This window comes from Nicotiana tomentosiformis, chromosome 1 (assembly GCF_000390325.3).
Source record: "Nicotiana tomentosiformis chromosome 1, ASM39032v3, whole genome shotgun sequence".
Taxonomy (NCBI): Eukaryota; Viridiplantae; Streptophyta; class Magnoliopsida; order Solanales; family Solanaceae; genus Nicotiana; species Nicotiana tomentosiformis.
Genome location: NC_090812.1, coordinates 112,693,413 through 112,717,484, shown reverse-complemented (window position 1 = coordinate 112,717,484; position 24,072 = coordinate 112,693,413). Strand labels below are relative to the sequence as shown.

The 24,072-nt window shown below is 36.5% G+C and overlaps 2 protein-coding genes across 3 annotated transcripts; one reads left to right on the top strand and one right to left on the bottom strand.

Annotated features, from left to right (window-relative positions):
- The first annotated feature begins 12,324 nt into the window (after window positions 1-12,324).
- On the top strand, window positions 12,325-16,055 carry LOC104089466 (tetraspanin-20-like). The gene is made up of 6 exons (XM_009594376.4): window positions 12,325-12,736; window positions 12,819-12,918; window positions 13,727-13,807; window positions 13,910-14,014; window positions 14,589-14,792; window positions 15,681-16,055. The coding sequence occupies exons 1-6, from the start codon at window positions 12,525-12,527 to the stop codon at window positions 15,732-15,734; spliced, it is 756 nt and encodes a 251-aa protein (XP_009592671.1). The 5' UTR covers window positions 12,325-12,524; the 3' UTR covers window positions 15,735-16,055.
- A 2,063-nt stretch (window positions 16,056-18,118) lies between these two features.
- On the bottom strand, window positions 18,119-23,338 carry LOC104089467 (uncharacterized). Of its 2 annotated transcripts, none has more exons than XM_009594377.4 (6): window positions 22,837-23,338; window positions 21,878-22,024; window positions 21,485-21,555; window positions 19,557-21,401; window positions 19,113-19,260; window positions 18,119-19,006 (listed from the first exon to the last, which is right to left on the bottom strand). In XM_009594377.4, the coding sequence occupies exons 2-6, from the start codon at window positions 22,014-22,016 to the stop codon at window positions 18,282-18,284; spliced, it is 2,928 nt and encodes a 975-aa protein (XP_009592672.1). In that variant the 5' UTR covers window positions 22,017-22,024; window positions 22,837-23,338; the 3' UTR covers window positions 18,119-18,281. The 2 variants fall into 2 exon arrangements, with proteins under 2 accessions (XP_009592672.1, XP_009592673.1); XM_009594378.4 differs by having other exon boundaries at window positions 18,119-19,003.
- Between the last annotated feature and the right edge of the window lie 734 nt (window positions 23,339-24,072).

Sequence of the window (24,072 nt, the reverse complement as noted above, 5' to 3'; positions counted from 1 at the left end):
GTAAATACGACCAAGCCTGCCCCAGCCTCACTTCGCAAATGCGAACTCTGGCCTCCCCGCAATTGCGACATCTTGATCGCAAATGCGAACTCATGCTGCCTTAGGTACTCTTCACAAATGCGAAGAATTTGCTCGCAAATGCGAGCCTGTCAGGATTGTGGAATGTTCGCAAATGCGAACATTGATCTCGCAATTGCGAAATCAGACACCAGTTACCAGAAATAACAGAATCGGCTGAGTTTTCTAAGTCCAAACCACTCCGTTGCATATGCGAAACTCACTCGAGCCCTATAGGCTCCAAACCAAACATGCACACAAGTCTAAAAATATCATACGAACTTACTCGCGAGATCAAATCACCAAAATAACACCTAGAACTATGAATCGGACACCAAAATCAAATGAAATTTTCAAGAAACTTTACAATTGCTATATTAACAACTGGACGTTCGAATCACATCAAACCAACTCCGTTTCACACCAAATTTGACAGATAAGTCTTAAATATAGTATTGGAGCTATACTGGGTTTGGGAATAAAAATACGGACCCGATATCAATAAAGTCAAACATTGGTCAAACTTTCAAAGATATTAAGCTTTCAAACTTTCAAATTTCAATAAAGTCCGATAACTCGGGCTAGGGACTTCCGAATAATGTTCTGGGCATACGTCCAAGTCCTAAATCACGATACGGGCCTACAGGGACCGTCAAAACATGAATCCGGGTCCGTTTGCTCAAAACGTTGATCAAAGTCAACTCAAATAGATCTTAAGGCAAAAAATTCATATTTTCTCAATTTTTTTAACATAAAAGCTTTCCAAAAAAATACCCGAACTGTGCACGTAAATCGAGGAGGGTTAAGATGAGGTATTAAAGGCTTCAAAGCGTAGAATTAAGTTCTAAAACATAAGATGACCTATCGGGTCATCACATTCTCCACCTCTAAAACAATCGTTCGTCATCGAACAGACATAGAAAAGTACCTCGGTTGGTGAAAAGGTGGGGATATCTACTCCGCATGTCCGACTCGGACTCCCAAGTAGATGCCTCGATGGGCTGACCTCTCCACTGCACTCGAACTAAAGGATAACTCTTCGACCTTAACTGACGAACCTGGCAGACTAGAAAAGCCACCGGCTCCTCCTCAAAAGTCAAATCCTTGTCCAACTGGACAGAGCTGAAATCCAACACATGGGATGGATCACCGTGATATTTCCGGAGCATGGACACATGGAACATCGGATGAACCGCTGATAAACTGTGTGGCAGTGAGCTTGTAAGCTACCTCACCCACTCTCTAAATAATCTCAAAAGGCTCGATATACCTAGAGCTCAACTTGCCCTTCTTTTCGAACCTCATCACACCCTTCATGGGTGAAACCCAGAGCAATACCCTCTCTCCGACCATGAATGAAACATCACAAACTCTATCAGAAATGATAGACACGGGCACACCGTGAAGATGAACAATCTTACAGATGTAAATCTCAACCAACCGCTCTACAGAACAGGTAATTTCTATAGGAATGAAATGCGCTGACTTGGTCAGCCTGTCCACAATGACCCAAACTGCATCGAACTTCTTCTGAATTTGTGGGAGTCCAACAACGAAATCCATAGTGACACACTCCCACTTCCACTCAGGAATCTCTAACTTCTGAAACAAACCAACAAGTCTCTGATGCTCATACTTTACCTACTGACAAATTTGTAAGGCCCCGTTAAAATTCTTCTAATGATTTAATATTTTAAAGTACGTCAACAGTATTTGGGAATAACGTGTTAGAGTATTAAAGGAGACCCATGGGATAGAACCACATTATTTTGAAATGAAAAGTATATGTTTATGGTGTGTTGAAATATACTAAGGAGTTTTGTGAATGGAAAGAATTCGTGTGGAACAAGTAGGATACATTAAGTGGAAAGGATGTCTCAATTCGCACAAGATCCTACTTCAAATGCATGTTGATACCAAAATGTAACGACTTATGAGGCGATCTACCTATCAAATTAAAGCCCTTTGAGTCTAGTTTCTAACGCTTTAAACCATTTGTCATTTGTACATTCCTACAAGAAGTTATGTTCAAATACCAAAAGGCTACTATATAGCTCGCTACAGAGCTCGTGACGCCAGGTCTGTAGCACGCTAGACCGTGCCATATTCCTCGCGAGGCCAGGTCTGTAGCTCTCTATAGAGCTCGCAAGGCCAGGTCTGTAGCACGCTAGACCGTGCCATATTCCTCGCGAGGCCAGGTCTGTATCTCTCTATAGAGCTCACAAGGCCAGGTCTGTAGCCCGATCTGGAATTTCAGAGTATCCATTCTCCTATTTTTATAACCCGACCCAATCTCGTTATATAAGCATTGTGGATCATTTGTTTTTGGAAATCTGATACTTTTAGAGTGAGAGAGAGTGCTTAGTATGGGGGAGTTATCTTCAATCAATTATCCATCAATTCTTGCTCAAATCATTGAAGATTAATAAGGAAGATTCACTAAGTCTTCACCCTAAAGGTAAGGTTCTACACCCTAACCCTCAATTTCGAATTTTGTCTAGAATTGGGTAATTAGTAAGATAATATTTGGGCATGGGAGTTGTTCATCTTGCATGCATGTGTTATCAAAGGGTGTAAAAATATTGTTTAGCTAAGAATGGTAGAGAATGGGTTGGGGAAAGATGTAATCCTTCAAGGGGGGGCTTAAAACATTGATGCACACCTAGTATTTGATAATATGCTCAAGTGAGCTAAAACCATGTTCATCTTCCTAATCTTGGTCCAACTTGTTATATTTCTAAAATAGATTGAAGTTGCTAAATATTCCAGAACATTTATAGTGTAAGGAAGCTCTAGTGAGGTGTGTTGGCTAAATTCTTCTTTAAGAATTGGGATTCCCATTATACTTGTAAGTTCCAAGATGTTGATTATAAATCGAGTATTCCGATAAGTTTTGTGATACAAAATATATGTTCAATTCGTGTTTCAAATGCTCTTATCATATTGCATTATAAATTGAGGATGTGTTCCAAACTATGGATTGTGTATCCACATGTTATAGTTTCAAGTCGTGATTTATGTGAAAGTTATAATGCCAAGTTGTGTAGAGATTGTGATTGTAATACACCTCTATCCGCATATATTGGGGTGAGGCGGTATGACCGTTTTGTGTAGGGATTATGGTATTGTGGGACTGCACCTCCACCCGCATACATTGAGGTGAGGCGGCATAACCTCTTTGTATTGGTATTGGTATCGTTGATGCATTTCCACCGGCATACATTGGGGTAAGGCGGCATAGCCGCTTTGTGTAGGTTCTTAGTACTGTGGTTATATATCCACCCGCATATATTGGGGTGAGGCGGCAGGGCCGCTTGAGTAGAGTTGTCGTATTGTACTTACACCTCCACCTTCGTACATCGGGTGAGGCGACAGGGCCGCTTTGTGTGAAGATGGTTACAGAGGATCTCATCTTAAATCCTCTAAATGTTATTGATAGCTCTTGATAAGCTTACTCGAGTTTCAACGGTTATCTATATTATTCTATTCCCACGTTAATTTTATCATATTCATATTGTATTTACAAATTTTGAAATTGGTGTTTGGTTTTTACACTAGTACTATTCGACAGTACTAACATCCTTTTTGCCGGGGGCGATGCATCTTTAAATGGATGCAGGTGGTTACATAGCAGACAGTGATGATCGTAGTTAGTGGTATATCATCATCTTCCCAGTAGACTCAGTGAGTCCCATTTCATTCCGGGGTCATGTATTGTACCTTTTGTTTATATTTGAGTCACTTTTTGAGGTATAGCTGGGGCCTTGTTGCCGGCACCATCTTTACTCTGTTTTGTATCTTTAGAGGCTCTGTAGACACTATGTGGGTTGTATATGGGTGTTGGGAATGTTAAACCAGTTATGTTGTGTTTGATCACTTGTTCCATTCAAACTATAAGAAATATATATTTTGAGACTTAAAGGCGCAATGGCTAATCAAATGATTTAGCATCGTATTAATGAACTTCCTGCTGTATAATTTATGAAATCATATATTTTCTTGATCATGGGTGAATTGGGTAGAAAGAATCTAACAGGCTTGCTCAACCAAATTTACTCGGCTGAGCACCGGCCACGCTCCTCGTTTTTGGGGCGTGACAAACTTAGTATCAGAGCCTAAGGTTTTAAAGTGTCCTAGGATGTCTCGAAGCTGTGTCTAGTAGAGTCCTTCTTATCAGTGTGTTATCGACCACATCTATAAGTTGGAGGCTACATGGACATTTTAGGAATGTTACCCTTCTTCAACACTCCAGATAGTGCGATAGAGCTTGACTATGAGATTGTCTTCTAACTCGTGCGTTGAGGTTCAAGGTAAGTTTAAACGCTCTTTTGTTCATTCTAAGTATGTTGTCTTATGACGTGACAAATGGGTAAAGGCTTGAATATTAAATAGATGGCACATGTATCATGTTGAATGAATGGTATGGCTATATTCGATAAGTATATAGAACCATGAGCATACTTTATATGAGAAGAGTGCTAGAAGTGATTACCCATCTCCAAAGAGGCACTGACGTGACAAATGAGACCTAAGCTTAGCTTGTACATGTGGATACTATGGGAACCATGTATATGATTCTAAGATGTAAATAAATATTAGTTACATAGGCACGTGATATATGAAAGGCATGGCTTGGAGAGTAATGATAAATGTGTAGGTCTCGCCCGGGAGACAAGAAGTTATGAAAGGAGAGTCAATTGAACCCACAATGAGAAGACCCTAGTACTAGGAATGTTATAAAAATCCCAGGAATGTGCGAAGTTGTGTTACACTCCAAAAATGATATTGACACGAGGGATTTGGATCCCAGGCCTGTGTGGATGAATAAGAGTAGAGAACTTATGAGGTTAATACCATGGGGACTTAAATCTCCCAAATATCCAATCATATACAAAAGGACTAGAGATGTGAAACATGTGTCCCTCAAATTTCTAAATTCAAGTCTTGTGTCGAAATGTGAAACATTCACCCCAAGTGGGTAGGGAAGGACCATGGTGAGGCTACTTAAGTGCAATAAAACGAGAGTAGGTCCATGTAGCTATGATGTTTGGATATTTTGTCGAAGACATGTGTAGTCTAGAAAAGTATTAAGGGATAACGTGATTCTCTAAAAGAAAATACAAAAGATAAACCACTAGTACAAAAATAATATGGAAGGTTAAGAAATGTAAATTCTTTGTACGTGGCAATATACATGACAAGGTAAACGATACTAGAAACTAAGAGTAAGGTTTGCAAAAGGGTTTTATACTCGTTAGAGAGTCAGGGATAATGAAACCTAAGGAAGTACTACAGATCAAATGTGATAGGCCTGCGAGTTCTTAGAATGAGTTAATCACGGATTTGTGATTTGGCTAAAGTTCCAAGGCTTTAAGAAAGACAGAACGAGTAGGAGAGATAAATGTGATGTTATAATAACCCAAGAGTGCATCTGGACTTGATGGAGAGTCTCTAAAGAATCTTACAAGCAAGGAAGTGTTAAGTGATACATGGATGAACACACTTTCCCATGGATATCCCAACAAGCGTCGAGAAGCGAGTAGGATGAATTCCCAACTAAGAGAAAAGACCACGTAACATATGGAAGAGTGCATAACTATTCACTAACTAGGAGGAATGAGGCGAAAAGAATTGGAAGAAAATCTATAAATTGTGATGGTCATGGTTATCGCAAAATAGTTCGTATCAGAATGATGGACTCGCCTAGAGCACAAGTGTTAATAGAAGATATAAAGGATCAACTGTAATGCAGCCGACTTGAGTGACGCCGAATATCAACTAAAAGATTTAGAGGAAGTTCATGTCTACATATTACTTTGGAAAGTGAGACTATTGGTGATGAAGTGGTGGTGTGATAAACTCAACAAACCAAGCACAATGATACTATGAGTTCATGGGAGGCAGACAAGTGTGTGGCACAATAAGGCTGTCAACTATGAATTAAGGGCAAAATGGGATGGGAGTGAATGCTCTAGTCACAAAGAAAATATAGTACCATCATATTGTCTAGACCAAAGGAAGAAAAAAGAAGGGGGGGAAATGTTCGAAACAGATTGAGAGAGGATGAACACTAGTTACGAACCAAACATGTTTAACATGATAGCTCTTATGCTTCAATACCAGGAAACACTATTGGTGACTACAATATTGGGAATAAGGTGGGTTACTTATCGAGGATGGAATCAGGTGGACTAAGCCCTACACTTATAAGGAAAACAAGAAGTCATCGTTGAAGAATTTAGGAGGATCTCATGTTTGAGAAAAGGCCCTGTTCGTGCCAATGACTTTGGTCGAATTGAATACATATGAAGGGTGTTGATATGTGCTTAGGAAGTGTTTAGCAGTAAAGAGGGATCATGAGAATGTTCACAAGGGAAGTAGAGTGGTTCCTTAAAATCCTATAAGACTTATAATGAGGAAAGATTGTGGCTAAGAAAGGTCTGAGCACAATGTTACTTCACATTTGAGGCAATGTCATGCAAGTTGATGTTATCACGGTGTGCGTGCAAGCCAGTAGATGTTATTCATTTGAAAAAGATGGTCCTATAAGAAAACTGACCTAGTAATGTCTTTTGTTAAGAAATTTGAAAAAGAAAAGTTGCAAGTACTAATAAGATTGTAATCGTATCAAGGAAGTTTTTGTAGAACTCAATTCCTATGAGGTCATATGAAAGAGAAATCTGATATAGATGTTCCACTAATGATGCAATATGGCAAGATGATCATTTATGCCTCTAGGCAACTCAAGAATCATGAGAAAAACAATCCAACACATGACTTAGAACTTGTGGCTGTGATTTTGACATTAAAGATTTGGTGTTATTATTTGTATGGGGTCCAGGTGGACATATTCACGGACCAAAAAATCCTTCAATATATTTGCAAATAGAATAAATTGAATCTAAGGTAGAGAAGATGGCTTGAGTTATGTAAGGATTACGATATCGATATTCTATATCATACAGGGAAAGCAACGTTGTGGCGGATACTCTTAGCCGGAAATCTATGGGTAGTTTGGCTCACTTGGAGGCATGTCAAAGGTCGTTGGCCAAGGAAGTTCATCGAATGACTAGTTTGGGAGTTCGGCTTGCGGACTCTAATAAAGGAGGGGATTCATAAATATAAGACCATGGCTTTTTCTCTTCGCATGAGTGATGGTACACTAAGGTACCAAGTACGGCTATGTGTTCCAAATGTGGATGGTCTCCGAGAAAGAATTATGACTGAAGCTCACACTTCTAGGTATTCTGTGCACCAGTGTTCTATGAAAATGTATCATGATCTTAAGAAAGTCTACTGGTGGAATGATATGAAGAGGAATATAGCGGACTTTGTGGCGAGATGTTCAAATTGTCAGCAAGTGAAGGCCGAACACCAAAGGCCCGGTGGGTTGGCACAGAATATAGAAATTTCAATGTGGAAGTGAGAAATGATTAATATAGATTTTGTGGTAGGATTACCTCGTACTCCTTGTAAGTTTGACTCAATTTGGGTGATTGTGGATCGACTCACGAAATCAGTACACTTCTTGCCGGTTAAGGCTACCGATATAACGGAACAATGTGCACAGTTGTATATCAAAGAAATAGTCAGGATGCATGGCACCCCAGTTTCCATCATTTCTAACCGAGGAGCACAATTCACTGCTAATTTTTGGAAGAAATTTCAGCAAGGCTTTGGGTACTCAGGTGAATCTTAATACAGCCTTTCACCCCCAGACTGACGGGCAGGCAGAGCAGACTATTCAGACGCTTGACGACATGTTGCGCTCTTGTGTTCTAGACTTCAAAGGTAGTTGGGATGATCATTTGCCACTCATAGAATTTGCCTACAACAATAGCTATCACGCTAGCATTCAGATGGCATCGTTCGAGGCTTTATATAGTAGGAGATGTAGATCTCCCAAGACTTAAGGATAAATTCTATAAAGTGGTAGTTAGACCAACGATGTTGTATGGGACTAAGTGTTGGCCAGTCAAGAACTTTCACGTGCAGAAGATGAAAGTAGCGGAAATGAGAATATTGAAATAGATAAGTGGATGTACCATGATAGATAAGATTAGGAATGAAATTATTCAGGACACAGTATGAGTGGCTTCTATGGAGGACAAGAGTGGGAGTCAAGGTTGAGATGGTTCGGGCACGTTAAGAGGAGAACCATTGATGCTCCTGTTAGGAGGTATGAAAGATTGGCCATGGCGGGTCAGAGAAGAGGTCGAGGTAGGACAAACAAGTAGTGGGGAGAGGTGATTAGGCAGGACATAGTGCTGATCCAGCTTACTGAGAACATAACCCTTGATAGGAGAGTGTGGATATCGAGAATTAGGGTATAAGGTTAGTAGATAGTTGAAAGTTTTTCCTCTTTTATCCAATAGTATTAGTAGCACTCATGTACCTTCATATTCTTAGATCTCTATTACGTCATGTTATTTAGTTCACTTCAGTTATCGCGTTTCCCTATTGTTAATATTTGGTACTACTTATTCTTTTCTTCCTCTTTTTCTTCTCTCTTTCTTTTCTTTCTTCTTCTTCTTCTTCTTCTTCTTCTTCTTCACCTTTCTGAGCCGAGGGTGTATAGGAAATAACCTCTCTATTTTTACTAGGTAGGGGTAAGATATGAATATATGCTACCCTCCCTAGATACCACTTATGGAAATATATTGGGACTATTGTTGTTGTTGTATTAGAATTTCGATGAATGGGCTTCATTTTTTAATAAAATAGCTGGTCATAATTATGTAAAGCTTTAAGTGAATTCATATGGATTGAGCTAATTACTATGTACGAATGATGATTTATATTCACGAGGGATCTTGGTCCTTTTATTTTCTGGCATACGTAATCTTTCATGCAAGAAATATAGACTTGGTTTCAATTTTGAAAGGATCGGATAAAATATAAAATTTTATGGGCCGCATTATTTGGTCCCTTCCCCGCCTTCCCGGCTTCCCCCAAATTTAATTTGTAATCACTTCTAAAATAAATTCCTATGTTGAGATTTTTTCGTTTCTATACGATATTTGAAACTTATTTATCAAAATTATTTTAATTTTATATATTACCCGTCCTAAATAAAGATTACTTATAAATTATATACATTTCACCTTAAAAGACTCTCAATCCATTATTAGTGTCTTCAATCAAGAAATTTAGTTACACCCTTTTCCTTTTTTCTCTCCTCTCGTTATGCTTGTTCTTCATCACTCAGCCTATATTTTCTCTCTTCTCCAGTCGATGATTGTGACATAATCTGGTGCTTCAGTTCCTATTGGAGTCTTCCTAGAGGTGTTTAGCCCAATATTTGAATAGTTAAGAAGTCTGGGAGCTTTGGAGTGTTATCTCCAAATCTACCCAACAATCATCTGCTAATATAGCTTCTCCCCTACTTCAAATGCAAACTTCCAGATCTATCTTATGCTAAAGAAAAAGAATATGAGAATAGTAACAAAGAATATGGCAAATTTTGTGGCTACAGTGTATATGATATTTATACCAAGAGACACCTTAATCATAGACCTTAGTAATGTGGTTGTAATCTTGTTAATAAATACTTAAACTTGAACTATATATCCCACAACTTTGCCTAAAAATTAATATTGGCTCTAATGACGATTTGTCGCATTCCCATTCTTGGTGTCTCCTGGAACAGGTAGAAGCCAGCAATTCATTCTCTACTTTTCTTTCCTTCATAAATCAACTGAGAAAAGAACAATATATGATACATAAATATACAAATTAAAAATAAATTTTGTACAAATTTAATGCAAATTTGAATATCTACAACAACATACATAGTAAAATCAAATTTTATACAACTAATTATATATTATACAACTTATTTACAACTTATTTACAATTTTCATACATTGTTTCTACCCAGTTAAATACAACTACAATATCATACAACCTAAATATAATTTTTATACAAATTTTATACCGTATGTATTTTGTATATTTTGTATCTGATTTGTATATATTTTGTATGTGGTGTGTGCTTCTTCCTCTCTAAAATTTCAATCAAAACTTACTCTCTTAATACAATTGTGATACATATCAACAATTTTATGTAAAAAGATAGTAACTTAAATACAAATTTTATACAATGATTCATACATTATACAACTATTTTTCAACTTTCATATAACATTCAAATAAAAAAAAATATATATAACTACAGCAGAATACAATTTAAATACAATTATAATACAACTTTACTATAATTTCGTAAGTATATTGTATGTCATGTGTTCTTCTTCTTCTTCTTCTTTCTTTTTCGAGTTTCAATCTGAAATTCAGACAAAATCAAGTCTAATCTTCACCAAAACACCCTCAAAATTGAGATATAAACTCCAAAGAATATTCCCAATTGTTTGCAACAACACCCAATCCAAACAAAAAATAATTTTTGAAAACTCAAATTCGATTTCAAAGTTTTAAAGCTTTTTAATGGCTATCAATGGTGGAGAGTCAAACACCTTCAAAATTTATTGATTGACAATTTCAATTTGAACACCGATTGTGCAACATAAAAGAAAATTGCTAAGTTAAAATGATTGAAATCCATTGATGAATTCCATTAAAACTCTATACAACACGAAAACATAAAAAACAGAGAACATCAAATGAAGAGAAATTATGGGGGGAAACAGAGAGGGAGAGTAGAGAGACAAAGAGAGAGAATGAGAGATAGAGACAGAGAGACGGAGAGAGAGAGTGTGTGGGCAAGTATAAAGGAATAAGGAAATAACTGATATTCCTTATTCAATTTCTAATATAAAGGGATACTCATTTAAAACTTATTTATATATAATTGATAAATTATATATGATCATGTAATTAAATTGAAACTTGAGTAGGAAGAGTAATAAGGTTTCAAATAGTGTATAGGAAGGTAAAAATCCCAAAAAAATAATTAGTACCCAACGCAAGATAACTTCAGACAAACTGCTTCTTTTCACGTGTTCCTCTTCCTCCTCGTTCTCTTCATCCACCTCCTTAGTTGTTGTAAAAATAGAGGTGACAATAGATTTACATGATATTTGTAAGCATGTTTTAAGATGTTTTAACGGTAGTGAGCTGCTATGGTGCCCCTTTTTGGTTGCTGCTTAGGGTTTCTTCTCCTTCTTCTCGTTAGTTGCAATAGACTTTTTGTTATTTTGATAGATTAATAATTGGAGTTTATTCTTTATGATATTTGAAAGTTATGTTTCAAATTTGAGTTCATTTGGAGTAAATTTGGTTTTAAATTATTTGTTGAATTGTTGAAATTCGAAAAATAAGTTTCTATTTTTGGGCAATTTGTGCCTCAGACTAATTAGTCTTAAGTGCATGTAGAGATTTACCTTGACTTTAACTAATTAGTCTTAAGTCTAATTTTTGCACTTCAAACTAATTTGCCCTAAGTGCATGCAAACATTTGGCCGTACTTTAGTCTAATTAGTCTTAGTTTACATTTTCAAGACGCAATTGTTTAAAGTTTGTATTGCAAAGGAAGAAATTCATATGCGAATATTACCCAAAATTTAACTCCACATCTGAAGTTTGTATTGTTAGGAGGAGATCTTCAAATATGAACATTATCCAAAATTTGTAACATCGCGTCTAAACCTGGCACTGTTAGGAGGAGAACTTCACATGTGAAATTTACCGGAATTGTTTTACTTCAGACGCGAATTTTTAGTGGGCGTTTGGACATAAGAATTCTAAAATTCTAAAATAGGGAGTATTTGAAATTTAGAATTATGTTTGGACATGAATATAATTTTGGGTTGTTTTTAAAATTTTGTGAGTGAAAATTTTGAAAAATATTTTTTTGGAGTTTTTCAAATTTTCGCAAATTTTCAATTTTTACAAACGTTGATTTCGAAAAAAAATTAAAAAAAAATTGGTAAAAAGAAAAAAATTTCTTAGGTCCAAACGGTTTCTTAGAATGTCTTTAAGTCTATTCCAAAGTAAAAAAATTATACTCATTCCATTTCAATTTATGTGAACCTATTTGACTCGGCACGGAGTTTAAGAAAAGAGAAAAGACTTTTGAACTTGTGGTGTAGAATAAGGCACATATATTTTGTGTGACTGTAAATTATTACATAAAGGTAAATTATTTTCAAATAAGGAAAGATGTTATTCTTTTTGTCACGGATTAAAAAAAAATAGATTCAAATAAATTGAAACAAAGAAAGTAAATTTTTATGGGTACGAATATAAATTTAAATGTGACCCAAATATCGAGTATATCTGCATTGTTTGCAAGCACTAACCCAATTATTTTATTTTGCTTCCCTGAAAAGAAAGAAACAAAAAGTAAAAAACAAAGAAGGTTTTGCCAGCTCAATCATCATCATCCACAGTTTTTGCTTGACCAAAAATACACAGAAGCAGAATAGATCACAGAGCACAATTCTACAATTGTTTTGAGAAAAATTATGAGGGTTTTCTGTGTAGAATTATAGAAGAAAAATCTCGGAATGGGAACGCCGTGTTGTCAAGGCTTGGTAGCATTTCTGCTGAAATTCCTCAATTTCTTACAAACCTTCATAGGTGTCTCCATTATTATTTACTCTGCTTATATGCTTAACCATTGGCAACACCACAATAATTTCCCTCCTCCTAATCTTGACTCTGAATCCTCCAATTTCGGCTCAATTATGTTGAATAAACATTCGCTTCCAACTCCATGGTATTGTTTCTTTTCGTATTTTCATTTTTTTCTTTTGGCGATATGATTAGTTATTGAGATGTTGCTATTTTTGTTTGTTCAGGTTTTTATATGCATTCATGGGAATTGGTGTAATCTTATGTTGTATCACTTGTATTGGGCATGTTGGTGCTGAAGCTGTTAATGGATGTTTCCTTTGCTTTGTATCCTTCTTTGTCTTTTCTGTTCTACTGCTTCCTTTGTTTATGTTTCTACTATATAATGACTGTTATGTTGTTGTCTGGAATGCTTAATAAGGAAAATGATAAGTTACCTAGAAGTGTAAAGTAAACACATTCAGCTCTGTTAGGGTTGCTGTCTATTAATATGTTTATATGTTGCCTCAGACTATATGATGAAAGGGATCAATCAATCAGTCATTGGATAACCAACTATGTCTCAATTTTAATTCAGTAGGGGATATGATGAATGGGATATTTTTGCAAAAATAGAAAACTAAAGTTGTGAATCATTTAAATGTATAATGTGATCTCTGTAAATGGAGCTGTTGGGTTGTCAGTTCTAACTATCGCAGGAATTTCTGCCTTCTCACTTACTGTTAAAATCTGTTTGGTTTGGATTTGTTGATGTTGTCTGCTTGCTTCAAAAAACAAATCAAGAGGGAAGGGCACACTGAATAAACTCACACCAAAAGCTTTCCTTTACCTTATTATTTGAAGGAAAGGAACTTGAATCACTCCTTAGGGAAAAGCGGATTGGTAGACTCACTGGAAGTAAATAATATGATAATCGTGAAGTTTGTTTCCTAATTTCTAGTATGTCGTGTTGTCGTCCTGCTTCATACAGTGAGCAAATGAAAAATGAAAAGGAAAAAAATAAAGTTTTTTCACTGCACATCATTATATATCTTCTCATTGCCAGTTTCATATCTTGAATTAAGTGATAATTGATGAATTGATATAAACAGCTATTACTGATTGACTGTTAGCCTTGACTACTTAAAAATACTAGTACTCTCTGCTTATGACGGCTTTTGTGCTCGTGGAAATAAGTCTGGTTGTATTTATTGCACTTGATCGTCAATGGGAGAAGGTAAACCTTTTTTTCAGATCTGCTCTTTACATGGTTTCGAGGTTCTATCCTAGTTTACCTGTTAAAAGTTCAAATTAGGACACCTGTTTACTCTCTTCCTAGGATCTTCCAAGGGATCCAACTGGAGAACTACACAACGTGCGCACCTTTATTGAACAAAATATGGATGTTTGCAAGTGGATTGGCATTGCTGTCATTATAATTCAGGCAAGTTTTCTTTTAACGTGAAGGTCTTGTAAGATTGTGATTCCTTGTTTGTTTTGAATACCCTTAATCCATATTAGGTGGCACTTCTCATAAGTGTTTAAAGTTTGGATTTACCAGTGTGTAAGTTATTTGAAGACATGTTTTGATATAGCTAGAATGTGAATTGTGACTGTTGAAACTGTAAGTTAACATTCAAGATGTTATATTTATCTGGAGAAACTATGCATTTTGTGAAAGGGGCATCTAAATTTGGCAGAGCAACTAGGAAAGAAGATAAAAGAATCTGGTGGGGGCTCTACGGATTGTATGATTTCTGTAATACTGGACAATAGTGTGAAATTTTCTGGTAAATAGCCCTCTTTTTGTATTATACATTCTGAAATTCGTATGTTATCAACTTATGAGCATGAGTGGTGGAAAAGAATGAAAACATGGCCAATACAGAAGGTGAGGCCACGTGTGGTTTTCGGCTTGTCCTCTTGCGATTGGTGTAATGTTGAAAAGTTTCTTCTAACCTTTTGTTTGGTCTATGGTCCATGTTGTGCTAAAATCTTATTGTTACCATCATTTCCAGGCATCCTCCTTACTTCTCGCAATTGTTCTCAGAGCTTTGGTTAGTGATCATAGAATAAACCATGATTTTGAGGGAGATTATGATGTTATTGGAAGGACAAGGGAGCCATTGCTTGATCCACGTTTAAGCCAAACATCTGGTTTAGCTAAAGCAGATGCGAGGGTTGGCCATTCTGACATCTGGAGTTCACGGATGAGGGAAAAGGTATGTTTTATAGATGTATAATATATGTGAGTCATCTTGCATTCATTTCTAATGGAATATATTAAAGGGTAACACTTAGGCAGGCATCTTAATTTGCGTAATAGCTTAATGTCTGGTCAAATAAGCTCTAGGCTTCGAGGTTTAAATGGTTAAAATGCATTTTTTGGGGGGGTTGAATTAGAAAAGGTGCACTCTGTGGGTGGAGCCCTAATAGGCGAAGGTCAGGGTTGCTTACGTTCTGTTTCATTTTACCTGTTTGTCGAGGGTGTTGAAGAGATTGGTCTGGCACATAATATTGATTTCACTGAAGAGATCACCTTATCATGTCATGTTGGTAGTTTGCTTGCTTTTGAGAGTTCGTAAGGACTCTCATTTCAGTTAATCTGCACTTTAAATTCTTTATAGTTTTTTGCTTGTATGACAAGAGATGCTTGTGCTACAAACTTGTTGCATTGCACCTGAATTGCAAATTTAGTCAAGGTAGTTTGGCAGAATTTTTGGACGTATTATACGATTATAGTCCAACATCTAACCACAGTTAGATGTGGTTGAGTAATAATATTTCCTTCAACATGTGCAACTTATGATTGTGTGGTCCTCCTCTTGGCCAAAGCAGTATGTGGTCCAACTATCCACTTTGTGCCCTTTGTCTTGTTTGTGTTTTGAAGTAATAAATGAGATTCTTAATATTGGAACATGTGAACTTAAGTTGATTTGTTGCAAGCTGAATCCTTTATTGGACTTTTTCTGTTTTCTTCAAGACGGTTGTTATGTGGTTTCTTATGTGGGACAAGGCTGGTTATGAATATTCAACTGATTCCCTCTGTAGTTATTGCTGTCACTAGACCAATCTATATTTCTGAAACATTGTTGACATTTGACATCCAGTATCATTTGGATGGAGAGGCGAGGCATCATATACCAAACCAAAACCCATCATGAAGATAATCAAAAAACAGACGACGCCGAATCTCATGGAGCAGAGAAATTAGCAACGTGCGCAGAGTGTGTAGACTTGATCTGTGATTGTGTTCCATAATTTTGGACCTTTCTTTTCTTTTCTGTTTAATATGTAAAGGCAGTCTACATATGTTTGCAGAAAGGATACAGATTTAGATATTGCAAAGCTGGAATGTGAAGTATGTAAATTTAAGTACATTGTGTTCTTTCTTTTATTATGAAACACTTCACCAGTGTGAACTTTCAGTCCGAGTCACTGAAATTTGATCTCTTTCTAATCCTAATGTAGCAACAATTGTGTAAGAGACTCATGCATATGGTTTTTCAAGACAGAGTGATACGCTTATTTTTCTACTCTGGATATCACTAATCTGAATTCAGTTGGAGCAACGCCTTTTTTTGTTTTATTTTTGACATTTTAATCATTTTTTCACATGGTAGTAAGGAAGGAAATACATTTTTATTTTCTGTGCTAACCAAATACACATTCGTCCTCAGAAAACCTGAGAGGAAGTAATTGAAAAACCAAATATAAAATTATGGTTCAGACTTTTATCTAGTTTAGCACATTTGTTTACAAATGTTACTTTTCTGTAGTAGGATACGGTTTTGACGAATTAAATCTAAGAAAAAGCACACTAAAAATAAAATAATGATAAGAATCTCACTTTTTGCTAACAAATGTTGTTTTGGGTGCGTATCTCTTTTTATAGAAAAAATTATTCCATGTAAAATTTATAGGCATATCTGAAAATGATTATCTGATAAACGACACTCATATATAACCTAATAAATATTATAATACATTATATATGTGTGTGTGCTACGTACAAAATATATATTTATATGCTCCATTAGCCTATGTAATAAAGATATATTCGTTTTGAATCTTACTAACTCTAAATTGTGACTCTTTGAATCCTGCTTTTGAACATGGCTGTGCATAGTAGTCAGTAAAAAAAGTGCACGAGAGGCATATGCCACGTGTCCATTAATTTGATTTAAATGTCGGATTAAGGTATGGGAAGGAGAAAAAAAAGAATCAGACGTAGGTTAATGTTTTCCGCCGCTTCAATATGCATCTAAATGGTGCAACGGTCAAGTCTCAACCCTCCCATTCCCCAATTTCCGGAACCACCCCTCACCCAGGTAAAAAATGAAAAAGGAAAAAAGTAAAAATATTTGGTAGTTGGTATGCATGTGACCATTTTAACTTTGCTTGTTTACTATCATTTTCATAGAACTGTTCATACCATGGGAAAAAAAATCTTTTTGTTGCTCATATCTTGTCCGTGTTTGCTTTCGTTTTTTCTTTCTAGTTTTGGGGATTTCAAAAGAAGAAATAATTCATATGTGTACGAGTAGTCAAAAGAGTTGTTCAGCTGCCAGTCACGAGACTGTTTCACTCTTTTCGCTTCGGTTTTGGCTGCTAGTAAAAATTTTCGTTATAAATTGTACTGTAATAAGAACAAGCAACTTTTCATTTCCAGCTAAGAATATTCGAGTGGCTTACAAAGAAAACACCCTTTTGTGTCTCGACTCCAAAAACTTACAACACCAATATCTACCGTTAGGGGTGTTCATAAAAAATCGAAAAATCGAACCATACTGAAAACCGAACCAAATCGATTTAAAAAACCGATACTTTTTAGATTTGGTTTGGTTTTGGTTTTAATAAAAAATAACCAAAAAAAACGAATCAAACCGACTGTAAAAATAGCTATAAAAATTTATTATTACACTTATATATATGTATATTTTTATATAAAGTTTCTGAAATTTTATGGTACATATTAGTCATTTGTATTTTTTGTCCAATTCTTTACTATTATAATAATCTAATTCTTTGTCTTCTAGTTTGATTGGTAGTTTTCTTTTGCTAAGTACAAGAATTTATTTCATGTTAAAACTAATCGATTTTTAATTGAGTACTTAAATTATTCATCACTATTTGAGTCAATTATCATCAATATATCTTGATAAATAATAGATTTCCCAAAGAGCAATTAGTTTGATAGTGTTACGTTGAAAATGTAATCGCCGGAATATGCGTTTTGTAGTGTATGTCTCATATTTAAGAAAAAATTAAAAAACTAACAAAAACCTAATCGATAAAAAACCGACTTAATTGGTTTGGTTCCAATAATTAAAAAACCGACTTACTTGGTTTGGTTTCTTTTTAGACAAAAACCGACCTAAACCGAACCATAAACACCCCTGACTACCACAAAGATAGGATTCTTTCTGTGCGAAGAGTTAAAGTGCTCTGGAGTTGTGTCTCAGGTACATATGGTTAACCATAGGACCGCTTGCATTCTATTTCTATAATCGGGTCAAAGCAAAAATGTACAAAACAATTCCAGATATAGAAGTTAGTAAAGATTTGCAGACACTTGACAACATTAAACAATTAGCGGTGGGCAAGGTTGTTGGCAAATACAATAAAACACAAACAATAATGTTATATAATTGCGCAAGGAAAAAAAACTTAAAAGAAAGAAGAATTAAGTGGACAAGATTCATCACAATCTACCTGCCTGCCAATTCAATGACAGATTCATGCACAAGCTCTTCAAGCAACTTTCCTTCAATTTCCATCCCTACATTGTCTAATTCTAATCTAAAACTTTTAAGCCATCGTTTCCCCATCACCTCCTTCGTCACCATTCCCTCCATCACCAGGCTGTTTATGTCCTCAGCATCACAAGAGAGATATTTCACCTCACTAGAAAACCATTCCTTCATCCGGTCCCACACTTGGTCCACCAATATCAATCTAGTTCCCTCTGGCTGATTATTATGGACCCCAATATAAGGTATGGCTCTTTGGCAGTTGTCAGGCCCATATCCTGCAATATCTAATAAAGCTGCATTTACACAATCGAACACAAGCTTTTGGGTTGATCTCCTTTGCCTTCGCTTAGCCTCATGTAATGTCTCCTTCTCATTCAGATCAATGTATTTTTCTCTGAGTGATGGGTCCAAAGGGCTTTCAGGAGAATGCCACATGGTCGAGAAAGCAACAGATTGCACTTCATCAAGGCCGGCCATGGTTAGTAGTGTTTGAACAAAAGAGAACCATTCACGTTCTACTTCCTCCGTCCGCTGTGTGGACGATGATGGTCTTACACAAGCTGAACTGGCTGTATCTGCACAGGAATCGTCCCATGACAATGTACGAGCAATTGATCCTATTGGAGGAGATTTATCGATCAAATTGGACCTTACAGGGTGAAGAGACAACTCGGTACCTGCTAATTTGATTTAAACAAGGGATATGGGAGGGGGTGGGGGGTTAAGAGTTAGTTTTATATTAAGGAAAGAAACTAGAGAACATGTTGGATTGTTGATGACATTTACCATGACGGTCCGGCTTGATACCGGCTGATATATGTGCTGGATGTTTATCCTCTTCAAATGGTGTTTCCAAAACTGATATAGGACTTGGTTGGTCCTGGTTTTCACATGGGTGTCCAGCGCGCAAAGATCTTGCTTCAGAGAGTGCAACCTACAAAATTATTATAACATAAATCCACCTTGAACAACTTCTTAAGCAGTCATATTGACGCTATTTGAGTTCTCCAGTGTCGGACAGTTCTCACACATCGGAAAAAAAGTTGTTTACAGAAGTCACAGAATCTAATAAAATATTCAAGAAATTGTAAATGCACTCCACTAAAGGTGTGCATATGGCTACCACAAAAAAATAGAAAAGAAAAGTCATAATGATGTAAAATGCAAATGAACCATTTTCTAACAACTTGCAACAATGTAGTAGGGAGAAACATCAGATAACTGCTTTACCTCAGGGGAGGTTGTGGCTTGCTTCCCAACCACATCTTCGCAAGTCAGTGTGAATGATGATTGGCGAAGATCGGTTGCTGAAGACTCAACCCCGGGATCATCATGGAATTCACTACTATATTTGTCAACTTTTGATAGAGAATGTAAAGGTTTTGCACCTGACTGCAATTCATCATTGGACTGCGAACACTTAGCTTCGTCTTTGTTTGGCTTTTTGTTCCTAGAGAAAAAAAGATTTGAGACCTTCCCTTTCAGTGATGATTTTGTACTTCTAGGCTTTGTTGTCTGCTTGGGAAGGTCATTTTCTCCAGTCACATAATCTGGGGCACCCACATTCAACTGTGCACCGAATGCAGTGGAGGATACAGGGACAGACTTGGACCTCAAAAGATTCCTTGGCGACTTGTTGATACCTTCATCATCTTTGGAATTACTCACTGACTTGGAATTAGGAATCTGGGGATCTTCTTTGCTACTTTCCTGCTCCATTCTTCCTGCCGTCTTAATATCAGAGAGAGCAAGCATCTCGCCTAAAGTGCTGGAGCTTCTCCTCATTGGTCTTCGTTCTTGACAGCTCCCGTTAGATGCCACCATCGCCCATCTCTCAGAAAGTCGCTTCTTGGCTTCTCTGGAAACTGAAGATTCAGGAGAATGAGAAGCACGGCTCATGGAAGAGCAAGAATAAGGACTGCCAAACCTATTTATGTATTCCCATGAGTGTCTAGAAGCTGGTGATATGACTTCAGAATCACTAAGATTTCCAGCTGCATACTCTTTTTCAGACTTATTAAATGAACTTTCGTCACCAATGTAGCCATTTGAAAATACAGAAGAAAGTAATGTTTCATCCCTTTGATGTCCACCTATGTTTACTCGCATCTGCTGTGTGATAGCCTTTGCCACTTCTCTTGATTCTTTAGCTTCATCAGCCTCCATGTTCACAAAACTTGTTTCAGCTTGTGATACTCTTGGTGATGCAGACGGTGAAGAGTTTGCAGCCCTAAAGTTGTGAGTCTTACCGATGCTTGGTTTTAACACGACTATCCGTGTAGGTTGAGCATGATTTTCATCAATATTCCAACTTGCTGTAGGAGGGGTAAATGCCATATGGTTTTTGGCTCTGTTTCCCTTACCTACATGGGTGGCTCTGTTTATCTCCTTCTCATTTTTCTTCACTGATCCACCAAATTTGCAATCATCAACCATCTTCGATGGTCTTAGAACAGTTATTCGCTTTGTCTCAGGAGGAGGAGGTATAGACTGCAAATTATATAAATGCTGAGAGAACTTTGGATTCGGTTCTTGCAAAAACTTGAGAAACAGATCTGTGTTGGAACTTAAGACATCCAATGCATCATGGAATTCCTTAGACTGGCGAAGTTGTTCATCTATGGATAAACATTTTGCTTCAATAAACTTCTGTCGAACAAAAGCCGACTTCTTGTCAAAACTAGTTTCATTGTGTCTTGCCTTTTGTGGGGATTTACTTCTCACACAGTTCATTTTTGGGGAGTGCTGCCAAACTTCATAAACATCTTTATATTCATTCTGCTCAGGATATTGATGAAATTCTTGCTGCATTTCATCCACCAAGGATTCATTTTCGTGCTGGCAATAGCTGAAGGAGGAATCTGTATGACACCGTGAATGACCTCCAAAATGACTTCTTATAGCTGGAATAGATTTCTGAGTAGGAAGAGCATCAAGCCCCATCAGCTTGGCAACAACACTAGGTGGATTATGACTAGAGTCTATTTCCTTGGACATTTCTTGGGCTATAAGCATCTTTATTGGTGTTCCATTTGATTTCCTGTTTGAACTAGTCCTCTTCAAATCTGAGACAATCTGCATGCACCATATATAAGCATTAGTATTAAGCCAAACTCTGCGGAAAACCAGCACAAATGTCATCTAGATAGAATATGTACATTTTTTTCTTCTACTTGATCCTCAGAAGGCGACAACCTCACCACATCTGATTGGCTCCTCAACAGAGTACCTGCAATAAGCTGGACCAGCTCAACATGCAGATTCAACCTTATAGTTGTATGGCATAAACTACTGGACCAAAAACCAAAGGTAGCATAAAATCAAATGAGATCAAGGCATGCCCGCGGGCAGGTTGAAGAATCAAGCTCATGTGCTCTCAAATTGAAATCAAGATGTTTTTCCTATAAACTAATTATTATAGCTGTTTATGTTGTTTTCAATGCTCAATAATTTCATGGGACAGAGAATTTGAGACAATATTCCACGGAAACAGCATCCATGCCAATGATAACAGGAGACGGAAGAAAAAGGAAATTAGCATAGAGTTTCACCATCACGATGTGGTTTATCTGTAAGCAGCCTGTTTCCTGGCACCCCTGAATTTATATCAAAAAGGTTCACCATTCGTCCCAAGCATCCTGGAGAAGGTTTATCGTGATTGCGACTCTTGCCACTCTGAAACCCATTCATCTTAATTCCTGAGACCATGCAATGAAGAGTATAAATCCCGAAGGGCGCATCAATCATCCCCTCACACAAAGAGATAGGCATGCCATATATGTTCCATATGAATAAAAGTATGTTTTTACAGGTATATACCTGTCTATGCAAATAGAAAAAAGAGGGAAGATTTGGCCAGAAAACAATTTAAGAAACAAAAGGCATGATCAGACAAAGCAACCGCATGAAACTATGAAAGGTAAAATTGAAATAACACAGGAAAAACAAAAATAAAGCTACTATAACACAGAAGTGACCAATGATCAGACAAATTAACCTAGAGAAAAAAAAACAGTAGGAAACATGCTGAACAGATCAGGAGAAGGTCAAAACTCAAAGTGCACCCCTTCAGCTATAGTGCAGAAGTCTCTCAAGTGATTAAGTTGATTGTCGTAGTGGCATTTCGTTCAAAAATTTGTTAGAAAATTTTTTCAAAGAAAATTTCACTTTCTGCAAAAATGTTCTTCAACCAAATGCCATGAAATAAAAAGCACTCATTTTTTGCAAAGACTGGAAGAGTACTCAACAGTAGTTTTACTAAACAATACAGATCAGTCGCAGCAAATACGCATAAACATTTATTGCAGAAATTCTAGAATAAAGAGCCTATACGCTAATCTATTTTGCAGCAGTAAGTTTCTGTACAAAGACGTGAATCATAGAATTAAACACAGATAATGAAGAATTAAATCAAAAAAATTAAAGCTACAAAAGGTCTCCTCTGAAAAGGTAAAATACGCCAAAAAGGAAAAAGAAGGAAAAAATAAAGAGAAAGAAATATTGGATTTACCTCAGAAAAAAGAGATCGGGAGAAAGTGCAGGAAGCCGAAACAGAAAAATCACTTGGAGCTCCACTAGAAGCTTCACTGTATCAAAATATATGAGCGTAGAAAGCTCAACGGTACAACTTGAGTGTTAGCTGAAGGTGTTTTTCCCACCGAAGTGGTCGCCGGAAACGTAAAACTAACATTCCGGAGCAAATGATGCCGGAGATTCGGCTTTTACGTTGAGTGTTAGGCGCAGATATTTTCACGGCAGAGTATTCGCCGGTAACGGAAAACTGACATTCCAGTGGAAATGTGGCCGGAGATTCAGCTTCGACCTGAGTCTTAGATGAAGGTGTTGTGGTCGCCGCCTCGCCGGTAACGGAAAACTAACTTCCGGAGGAAATGTGGCCGGAGATTCGGGTTCGAAGAGAGCCACCGACTAAACTTGACTAGCTTTTGTTTATTCTGATTTATTAAATGAGGATTCAATTACAGAGATAGAGAAAGTAGAGGAGAAGTGAAGTGGTGAAAATTTTCTACATCAATAAGGACAGAATAATAGATTGTGCATCAGTACAAAAAGTAAAATTATTTGACAATGTGAGGTCCTTATTCTTTAGGATAAGTGTATTCTGACCCCAATTTCTTTTTGTTTCATTGATATTTCCCCCACACCCAAGCCGCTCTTTTAGGCCTTGTTTGTCCATAAAAGAAATTACAAAAATGGGTTTGTCCCTGAAATTTTGCTAAGTTTTTGAAATCTTTTTGAAATGGGTTTTTTAAAAACCAAGAAATGGTTTTGATCATTTTTTCAAAATTTTCAGAAAAATATTTTTTCAAGTAAAATTCATGTCCAATATAAATTTAAATTTCAAATACCATTTTTCAACTTAACTTCAAATACTTTTTTTTTTCAAAAATTATAATTTTTATGTCCAAATGCCTACCTAGGACCTGCCATGATTTTCCTGGTGATTAAAAACATATAGGCGTATTCAGATGAATTACTAGATGCATAATATGTGTTTTTATATAAATTTTCATCAATTATAAATAAATAATATATATTCTCATCTTATTAAATTAATTAATTAATTAATCATGTTAAGTAATAGCGAAGTCACACGTATTCAAGGGGTGTCAATTCTTTCATCAGAAAATTACACTATGTATATATATATATATATATACTAGTATCTATAAACGTGCATTGCACGTTAATAATGGCACGTGATGATTTAAACATTTATTTATATGAA